The sequence below is a fragment of the Muscardinus avellanarius genome (genome assembly GCF_963383645.1).
Source record: "Muscardinus avellanarius genome assembly, chromosome: 3".
Classification (NCBI taxonomy): Eukaryota; Metazoa; Chordata; class Mammalia; order Rodentia; family Gliridae; genus Muscardinus; species Muscardinus avellanarius.
The window spans coordinates 139,900,541-139,910,261 of NC_137788.1; the positions used below are offsets into that span (position 1 = coordinate 139,900,541).

At 60.4% G+C, this 9,721-nt stretch overlaps 1 protein-coding gene across 1 annotated transcript; it reads left to right on the forward strand.

The window, feature by feature from the left end:
- Window positions 1-3,645: 3,645 nt before the first annotated feature.
- Window positions 3,646-9,394, forward strand: LOC308260963 (uncharacterized protein C15orf39 homolog; the record flags this gene model as incomplete). Its single annotated transcript, XM_080692651.1, has 2 exons — window positions 3,646-6,328; window positions 9,030-9,394. The coding sequence occupies exons 1-2, from the start codon at window positions 3,679-3,681 to the stop codon at window positions 9,392-9,394; spliced, it is 3,015 nt and encodes a 1,004-aa protein (XP_080548777.1). The 5' UTR covers window positions 3,646-3,678.
- Window positions 9,395-9,721: the final 327 nt, after the last annotated feature.

Consider the following 9,721-nt stretch of genomic DNA (forward strand, 5'->3'; position numbering starts at 1 on the left):
ACGGCGCCCGGCGGCGGCGCGAGCGGCAGCGCGGAGGGCGGCTTCCCGCCGGACTGCGGGCGGGCGGCCCCGGACCGTGCGGCCCGGGCGGTGGCAGCGGGCGGCCCGGCGCCCCGCAGGTAGGGGAGCGCCGCCCGGCGCGCGCGGGAACTTGGGCCGAGTTTGCGGGCGCGTGGGCAGGGGGCGGGCGGCCGAGCTCCAGGGCGCCCCTGCCGGCCGGCCCGGCTCTCCCCCGGCCCCGCGGCCTGCCGGGTCCCGGGCCGGAGCTGGCCCGGCGCGGGGCGGGGAGCGGGAGCCCAGGCCGCGCCCGCAGCGCCGGCTCCCGGGGGCGGGCGGTGGGGCCGGGCGGGGGCTCGGGGCCCTGGACGCGCCCGGCCGGGACGGGACGGCCCTGCGGTTTCCTCGCCACCGCTTGACTCACCCTCTGGCCGCAGCCCAGCCTGGCAGGATGGCCCCGAGGCCGCGACCGCCCCCTACCCCGGGACCCCCGCCAGCCTGCGGGCGTCGGCCGGCGGGCGGGCGCGCGGGCCGCGGGGTTCGCACACGTGTGCCCGGGGCCCGCACGAGGGGAGAACCTCGCTCCGGGGGGGTACGTGTGCAGAGGTGGGCCTTGCACATACGTGCAGGCACGGGTTTGCATGCGTGGCGGCGGCCAGTGTGTCAGCCTGCTGGGGTGCACGTGCGCCCCAGCGCCGCCGGGAGGGGCTTCGGGACACCCGGAAGCCCGCGGGGTCGGGTGCGGCGCCTGCCCAAAGTGAAGTCAGTTGTGGGCCGGGCCGGTGGAGGAAGGAGGGTGGGGCCGATTCCGTGTCCCTTTTCCCTCTCCTGGAGCCTGGGTTTCCCCAGGTTGGCGAGCCCGGAGCTGCGCCTGGGGTGGGTAGGAGGTGTGAAGACGCGGGTGGGGTCCATCGAACTCTCCAAGAGAGCCCAGATGCTGTGACCGGCTGGCCTGGAATCGGCCTTTTCTCTCTGAGGCCCCCCCAGGAGGTGGGAGTGGAGCCACAGGGCCTTTTGCTTCCCCTACTACATAGGGCAGGGGGCCACTGTGATGGTGGACTCCTCCGGAAGAGTCCTCAGCCTGCTGTCCTGGCTGAGGTGGGCGCTCAGTTGAAAAGGCCAGTCGAACCGCTGTCTCCTAGCAAGGGTGATGGGACCCTGCTTCCAGGGATACAGCCCTCCCCAAGTGCCTGCAGGCCACCTTCACTTGTGGCAGGGAAGGAGGCACCTACATCTTGACTCCCTTCTGAATGTGCAGGGCCTTCATTGAAGGAGTATGTATTGGTCTCTCCAGTCTTCTGGCAGATCAGGTCACCTCCACACCTCTCAGAGTCCCCTGCTGGCTCCCTGGAGCCCCTGCTTCTCCTACATAGGCTCCTGAGGGTCCCAGGTGACCTTGTGTCTATTGGCTGGGTCCTGAGGGGTCTCTGGGAGTCTCCAGGGCAAAGGATATGGGTTGGGCTGAGCTCAGGAGGAAGGGACCCCTGGGACTGGGTGTGGGTATGGAGCAGGCCCCAAGGAGCCTGTGGGGGAGGTGAGACCAGAGCCAGCTCTTAATTAATCCAGAGCTCCCCAAGGGCAGAGCGGAGCTCAGCACCCTCAGAACTATACAACTCCTCCTTGCAACATGGCTGTGGGGCGGATGGGGACTTTTTCCCCAGTACACAGGTTCTTGGCGCAGGGCGCTGCTGGTGGTACTGTCACCTGGGTCCTGATGTCTTTTCTGGACTTTCTGGCAGGAGGTGGATTCTGACCAGATGAGCCACCTCCCTCCCTCTCTCTCTCTCTCCCCATCCCCCCCCCCTTCTCTCGCCCTGTCCTGTTTCTTCGCTCAGTTGCTCTGGGTCAGGAGTGGGCAGTGAGCCACCAGCCAAGAGGACCGAGAAGACTGGTCCTTGTTTGCTGGTGACAAACCTGTGACACTTGGCCCGGGTCCTAATCATAGCAAGATAGAGCTGACTCATCCTTCTACCTAAGCCACCAGGCGATTCAGGGTACAGGGTACAAGCTCGCTGGGGGAGGTGGAGCTCAGTCATTGTGGCCAGCAGAGAGGCCTCAGATGGGCCCCGTGGTGGGTCTTGCCCTCCCAAGTTGCCTATTCCTGCCCTTGACCTCTCTGGGTCTGGGTCTCATCCTTCCTTGGCTTTGTCTCTTTCACTGACATTTAGTTTTTCTGTCAGTAAAGTACAATAGAAGGGGTTGCCAGTTCTCACTTTGGGCCCTCTGGGTCTCCCTCTCTGGGTTTAGACTCACATACCCCCAAGTGCCTTGGTGTAGTCACCCAGAACTTGAGGGCAGGCTCTCCTCCCGGTGCTCTGGGACCTTCCTGCTGGCACCACAGCACCATCTTCTGGACAGCCTTGACCCTGCTGCTGAGGGGGCGTGGCTTGTATAGGAGGCACCCAGCCCAGTGTCCCCACTGGATCTGGGCCTAGGGACCTAAATTTGGGGCCTGGCTCTCCATTTTTGGTTAGACTGGCAGGTCAAGGAATTGTCACAAGAAACAGAATTTGTAGACAGTGCCTAGATTCCACATGTCAGATACAGGGGGCATCTTGAGGCGGCTGTGGCATCCTTGGGATAGGAACTGATGATGTGTGTGGGAGGGTCCTGCTTCTTGTCCTTCTCTCTCATCAGTGGCTTTGGGATGGATGGGTCTCGTCTGTATGTAGGGCAGGAGGAAGGGTAATCCCAGGCAGATGAGCCTTAAACTGCTCCGTGGAGTCTGCAACCCTAAGGAAGGGGGCTGTGGGCCAGCAGAATGGGCTCCTGAAATGAGGGTGTGGTTTTGTGTTGCACAGAACTCATTCAACAAATGGGTTTATCATTTTAAAAAAAACAGAGTTGGAGCTAGGAGGGTTTTGGGGGGTTTTTTTTGGGGGGGGAGGTACTGGGGATAGAACCCAGGGACTTTTTCTACCTCCGGGCTATATTCCCAGACCTATTTTATACTTTATTGGAAACAGGGTCTCACTAAGTAACTGAGGCTGGCTTTGGACCTGTGCAACCCTCCTGTCCTGTCCTCCCAAATGCTGGGATTACAAGCATGCGTGCGCCACCATGCCTGGCTTGGAGCTGTGAGTCTGAAACAGGAAGATCACAGTTTTGAGGCTAGCCTCTGTAACTTAGTGATACCTTCAGCAACTTAGTGAGACTCTGTTTCAAAATAATAATAAAAGGGGAGCCAGGCATGGTGATATACACTTATAATCCCAGTACTTGGGAGGCTGAGACAGGAGGATCGCAGGTTTGAGGACAGCTTCAGCAAATAGTAAGACTCTTCATCAAACTAGCAAGATCCTGTTTCAAAATAAGAAGTAAAATTGAGTTGGGGGTACAGCTCAGAGGTAGAATGCCCATGGGTTCGACCTCTAGTATCACAAGAAAAATAAAAAATAAAAGGGGAGTGGGTAGGCTGGGATAGAGCTCAGAGTAGAAGTAGCTGAGGCTGGCTTCGAACCTACGTGATCCTCCTGTCACCACCTCCCAAACGCGGGGATTAAAAGCGTGTGCCACCACGCCCGGCCAGTACCAGGTTCTTAAGCGGTAGTGAGCTAGAGAGCTCAGCTTCTACCACGTGCCTGCTTTGTGCTTCTAACAGCCTCTGCCTCCCTCCCTTTCTCTCCCCCAGGTCAGCAGCCCAGTAGCAGGGGCCCAGGAGGGCCTGACGCCTTCACAGCTATGGCAGAGAAGCGGCCACTTGGGACCCTGGGGCCCGTGATGTACGGCAAGCTGCCCCGCCTGGAGACAGACTCGGGGCCTGGACATGGCCCGCCTCACTCTGCCAGTAACCAGGACTCCTGCAGCTACAAGGGTGCCTACTTCTCCTGCCCCGTGGCGGGCACTCCCAAGGCAGGATCTGAGCGATTCGCATCCTGGACCCCATACCCTCCCTTGTACCCCACCAACGTGACAGGACCCCCACTGCGGGCAGACAACTTGTTGACCAACTGCCTGCTCTACCGCCCACCGGCGGAAAGCTCTGAGAAGATACGGGACACCAGCCCCGTGGAGCTCCTGCCCTTCGGTCCCCAGGCTCACGCATACCCAGGCCCACCATTGGCAGCGCCCAAGCCCGTTTACCGCAGCCCTCTGTGCTATGGGCTCCCGACCTGCCTGGGGGAGGGAGCAGTGAAGAGGCCTTTGGATGTCGACTGGACCCTGGTGACCGGGCCCCTTTTGCCCCCAGCTGACCCGCCCTGTTCTCTGCCTCCAGCTCTCAACAAGGGCCAGTCCCTGGAAGGCACATTCTTGCGTGGGGTGCCAGCTGGGGGTCCTGGCAAGGACCCGTCACTGAGCTTCTCATGCCAGTCTTTCCTGGAGAAGTATCGGACCGTCCACAGCACAGGCTTCTTGGCCTCCAAGTACACAGCTCCTTACTCAGGGGACACTAAGCAAGCAGTGACAGAGGGGCCTTCCAGTCCTTGGACCCAGCTAGCCCAGCCCCTGGGGCCACCCTGCCAGGAGCCAGTGTCCACCCACTACCCCCTGCCCATCCCTGCCCAGACCCTGTCTTGTCCCCCAGCCTGTCGCCACCCAGAGAAACAGGGCAGCTACGGCTCCGTGGTCCCACTGCAGCCTCTGGGAGCACACAAGGGGGCTGGGTACCCAGCTGGCGGGCTGGGAAGCCCCTACCTGAGGCAGCAGGCAGCTCAGACACCCTACATGCCCCCGGTGGGGCTGGATACTTATTCCTACCCCTCTGGCCCACTCCCCGCACCCTCGCCCGGCCTGAAGCTAGAACCCCCTCTTGCTCCGCGGTGCCCACTGGACTTTGCCCCCCAAGCTCTGGCTTTTCCTTATGCGCGGGATGAGCTCTCCCTCTACGGGGCATCCCCGGGGCTTGGAGGGACACCACCTTCCCAGAACAGTGTGCAGCCTGTGCCACCGTCCAGTGCCTTCCAGGGGGCTTGTCAGCCTTTGCCACCCAGTCAGCCAAGCTTCCAGCCTGTGCGGCCCGCCGAGAAGCCCGTGCCGGAAACCGAAGAGAAGGCCTGGCTGCCCAGCTGCAGGCAAGAGCAGCTCCAGCCCCGGCAGGATGAGCATCCCGGGGTACCGATTGTCATCCGAGACAGTCCGGTTTCCCACACCTCCCCTGTATTGCACCCCTGTGCCCGAGAGCACCAGCCTCTTCCTCAGAGGGAGGCTTCAGGGCCTCCCGGCTCTCCACCAATGCCGGTTATTGACAATGTCTTTAGCCTGGCCCCTTACCGTGACTATCTGGATGTGCAAGCGCCTGAGGCCACAGTGGAGCCATGTTCGGGTCTGGCCACCAGTGAGAGACAAGACAAAAAGTGCAGGGGGACCCCACCTGGTCAGGAGGAGTCCCCGGGGGCGCACTGCTCACGTGATGAGGTGGCCCTGGACTTGAGCGTGAAGAAGCCCATGGCAGAGGCTGCCCCCGTCGAGATCCCTAGTCCTTCAGTGCACACCAAGCCCCCTGGAGCCCTGGATGCGCCAGATGTGGGAAACCCAGGGTCGGGTCCGTCGGGCCTGAAAAAGATGGTCACAGAAGCAGCTGGGATGCCTGTGGCGGCAGAGGCCACTCCAAGGACCAACTTCCATAGCTCTGTGGCCTTCATGTTCCGAAAATTCAAGATCCTTCGTCCATCGCCTGTACCTGCAGCCGGGGGGGACCCGTCCGCTCCTACCTCGGCTCCTGCCCCTGCACAGCCTGCCCCTGCCCCGCCATCTGTGCCCGTGGGACTGCAGATTCTCACTCAGCCCTTGCCCGTGACATGCTTCAACCTGGCCCTGCCTGGCCCTCCAGCCATCGCTGTGGCCTCCCCAGCCCCAGCCCCAAGCCCTGCTCCGGTTTCCACTGCAGCCCCGGCAGACTCCCCAGAGCAGCACTTTACAGGGCTGCACGCATCCCTGTGCGATGCCATCTCGGGCTCGGTGGCCCACTCCCCACCGGAGAAGCTGCGGGAGTGGCTTAAGACGGACGGGCCGAGAGGCCGGGCTGCATGGCAAGACTGCCAGGGCGTGCAGGGGTTGCTGGGCAAACTCCTGTCCCAGCTGCAGAGGTTCGTGTGCACACAGCAGTGCCCCTTTCCACACGTGGTGCGGGCCGGTGCCATCTTTGTGCCCATCCATCTGGTGAAGGAGAGGCTCTTCCCAAAGCTCCCACCTGCCTCCGTGGACCACGTGCTGCAGGAGCACCGCGTGGAGCTCCGGCCCACCACCCTGTCAGAGGAGCGGGCGCTGCGGGAGCGGGCCCTGCACGGCTGCACCTCACGCATGCTGAAGCTGCTGGCGCTGCGCCAGCTGCCTGACATCTACCCTGACCTGCTGGGCCTGCAGTGGCGGGACTGTGTGCGCCGCCAGCTGGGTGAGCAGGGGGCAGCCCCAGTTGCCACCGGAGCCGTGTGAGCGGGTGACAGGTGTGTGCGCTGAGTGAGTGGGTCGCCACAGATGGCTGAGTGATTCTGAGAACTCCAGCCAGGGCAGGGCCTGACTGTGCAGGGCAAGCTCTGGGGACTCCTCTCTCTACCCTCTGGGCACCAGCCAGTGCTTTGTTCCTGTAGAAATCTTTTGTGTGTTTATGTGGTACTAGGGATTGGACCCAGTGGCATTCTACCTCCGAGCTACACTCCTTAGCCTTATTATTTGTTCTTTTTTTGTTCTTTCTTTTTTGTGTGTTTGTGTGCATTCTACCTCCGGGCTACACCCCCAGGCCTTTTTTATTTTGTATTTTGAAACAAGGTCTCATTGATTTGCAAGGGGCCTCACTAAGTAGAAGCTGAGGCTGTCCTCAAACTGTGATCTTCCTATCTCAGCCTCCCAAATGCTGGGATCACAAGCATGCACCACCAGGCTGGCTTGTATTCTTTATTTTGAAACAAGGTCTCACCAAGTTTAAGTTGCAGAAGGCCTCACTAAGCAGCTGAGACTGTCTGCAAACCATGATCCTCCTGTTTTGACTTCCCAAGGGTTTGCCACCATGCCCAACTTCTTTTTTTTCTTTTTCTTTTTTCTTTTCTTCCCTATACTGACTGAACCCAGGGGCATTCTACCTCTGAGCTGTAATTCCAGCCCTATTTTATTTTATTTTTTTTTTTGAAACAAAGTCTCAGTTGCTGAGGCTGGCTTTGAACCTGTGATCCTCCTGTCTCAGCCTCCCAACTACTGGGATTACAAGTGTGGGCCACCACGCCAGGCTTCGGAGAAACCGCTTTGGCTCTCCCTGGTGCTGCCCCTCCTTCGGTGCCCTCCTTCCCCTCTGCTCTTTGTCCCCTTCTCCATCTTGCAGGCTCTTCTTTGGTGTCCTGGGACTCCGGTCAAACCCTGCTTCCTGCCAGGGGCCATTTCTCCCCTTCACTTTTGTAGAGTGAAGCCTTCCTTTTTTTTTCTTTTTTTCTTTCTGTGTGTGTGTGGGGGGGGGGTACTGGAGGTGGAACCCAGGGGCTTTTCTACCTCCGGGCTACACTCCCAGACCTATTTTATACTTTATTTTATACTTTATTTGGAAACAGGGTCTCACTAAGTTGCTGAGAGCCTCACTAAGTACCTGAGGCTGGCTTCGAACCTGTGCGATCCTCCTGTCTCAGCCTCCTAAGGGCAGGGATTACAAGCGTGTGCCACTACGCCCGGCCTAAGCCTTCCCTCTTTGAGGCCCAGCCCTGGATGACCCAGTGTGCTGGACCATGGCAGCTGGGTGTCTCTTGTGTTGAGCTCATTCTAACCCTGCTCAGCTCACTTCCCACCTCAGTCTTTCCCACCTGTGAAGGGCACCCCGTTCACTCGTTCCTCGTGTCCAGCTCTTTGTGGGGGCTACCCCAAACATCACGGCCCTTAATTACAGGCGCAGGCATGCATGGACAGGTTTGCTTCCGTCCACTAATGATGCATTGTGCCATCTTTTCCCCAGCTTCTGCATCTTGGAGGACCATGGCTGCGGCAGCGTGAGCCCTCACTACAGCTGGGACCTGGGCAAGAGTGTCACTATCTGTCAGTGCCCTTGACCTCAAGGCCCTTTGCCTCCGTGCCAGTGCCCCCCCCCCAACCCTCGTCCAGGCTTTTCCCCAAGAACCTGTCCTCAGCCCCAGCTGCCTCACTTTCTCCCACCCCCCGGGATCTAGGTTGGGTCAGGAAGGGGCTGGGGCAGCGAGCAGGGATGGAGCTGGGGGGCCAGTTGGCCGGTGTTGCCGACATCCTAGCCTTCCAAAGTGGAGGCAGAAGTGTCAGAAGGGCAGAAAGGAAGTGCAGGTGTGGTGTTCTGCCTCTGAGTGGTGAGGGTGGTGCTATGTGCCGCCAGGCTCCCAGCCGGTCCTCTCCTGTCCCCGTAGCCTGTCTGGGGAGGGCCGCGTCCTTGTGCCTGGCTGCAGTGGTGCTCTGCCTCCACCCCACCCCCTGCTCTGCTCCCCCTGCAGGAGTTGGGCCTGGCAAGGTGCACCTCCTGACTGGAGCACCCCTACCTGCTTCTGGGTGGATTGTGGTGTCCCCGTGCGTGCTCCCTCACTCAGCCAGGTGTCCTCCCCTGTCCTTAGAGGAGCTGCCGTCCATGGGCACCCCGTCTTTGTTCTGAGTTCCTGTTTCCCCCAGCGGTCTGCTCAGTAGACTGGTCTACTTGGCGTGGTCTTGGCTGAGGTTCCTCGTATCCCTGCTGCAGGCATTGCTTGGGGTAGCTCCTGCTCTGGCTCTGGGGTTGGGGCAGCAGGAAGGTGGTGGCTTTTGTATATACAGTGTAAGCACATTCCTCTCGTCCTGTGCCTGTTTCCCCACCTGTACCTTTGGACCTGGCCAATGGTTCCTGACCTGCTGGGCTCCTTTCCTCTTTCCGTTGCTCCCCAGCAGCCTCTCCTGAGTGCTGCCCTCACAGCGTTCTGGTGTTCCCTGGGGAGGGGCTTGCTCTTTGAGTTTGGACGGTCCAGCCAGTGGGCACATAGGAGGACGGGTTGTGGGAGCTGTGACCCTTCCGCTGCCATACTGGTCTGTGGCACAGCAGAACCGCTGTTCTAAAGGGCTTTGGGGACCAGCAGGTGGGACCTGAGGTGCAGGGTCCGCAGCCTGACTATATTTTCATTTTCCAGGTGACTTTGACACTGAGGGTGGAGCTGCGTCCCCCTCAGAACCTACAGGTGCCAGAGATGAGCCAGAGAGCCTAGCCTTGGCTCGGAAGTCATCGACCCCGAAGGTCAGGAAGCCAGGGAAGAAGCCACCAACCCCTGAGCTGGAGAAGGCAGAGGTGACCACTGGGAGAAGGGCACGTGGCCCCTCACCCACTGCTGCCAGCAGCAGTCCACCCGGCCCCACACTGAGGACCCGCTTCCGCAGCGTGCTGGAGACCGCCTGGCTCAATGGCTTGGCACTGCCCACTTGGGGCCACAAGGCGTCAGGCCCAGACCGGCCACCACCCTGCCCACAGATGCTGGACAGCCAAAGCCAGCGCCTCTAGTGCTGATTTCAAGTGCTGCCCAGGGCCAGGAGCAGACGCTGGCGTGGACCCGGAGCATCTTCAGAGCATCCTCGGCGGCGCTCACTAAGCTGACCCGAGAGCCCCTGAGCTTTTGACTTGAGGGTCTTTTTGGAAAGGACTACTTTCTGCTCTTCCCTAGAGAAACACGTGGGCTTTGGAGCCCGACAGACCTGGGCCTGAATGTGTTCCTTGCTGCGTGACCTCTTGAGCCCTTGTTCCACATTTGTAAAATAGGACAACACAGCCTACCTCATGGGGTTGTCACGGGGATGCCTGACACGCCCATTACGAGTTCTCTCCCCTCCT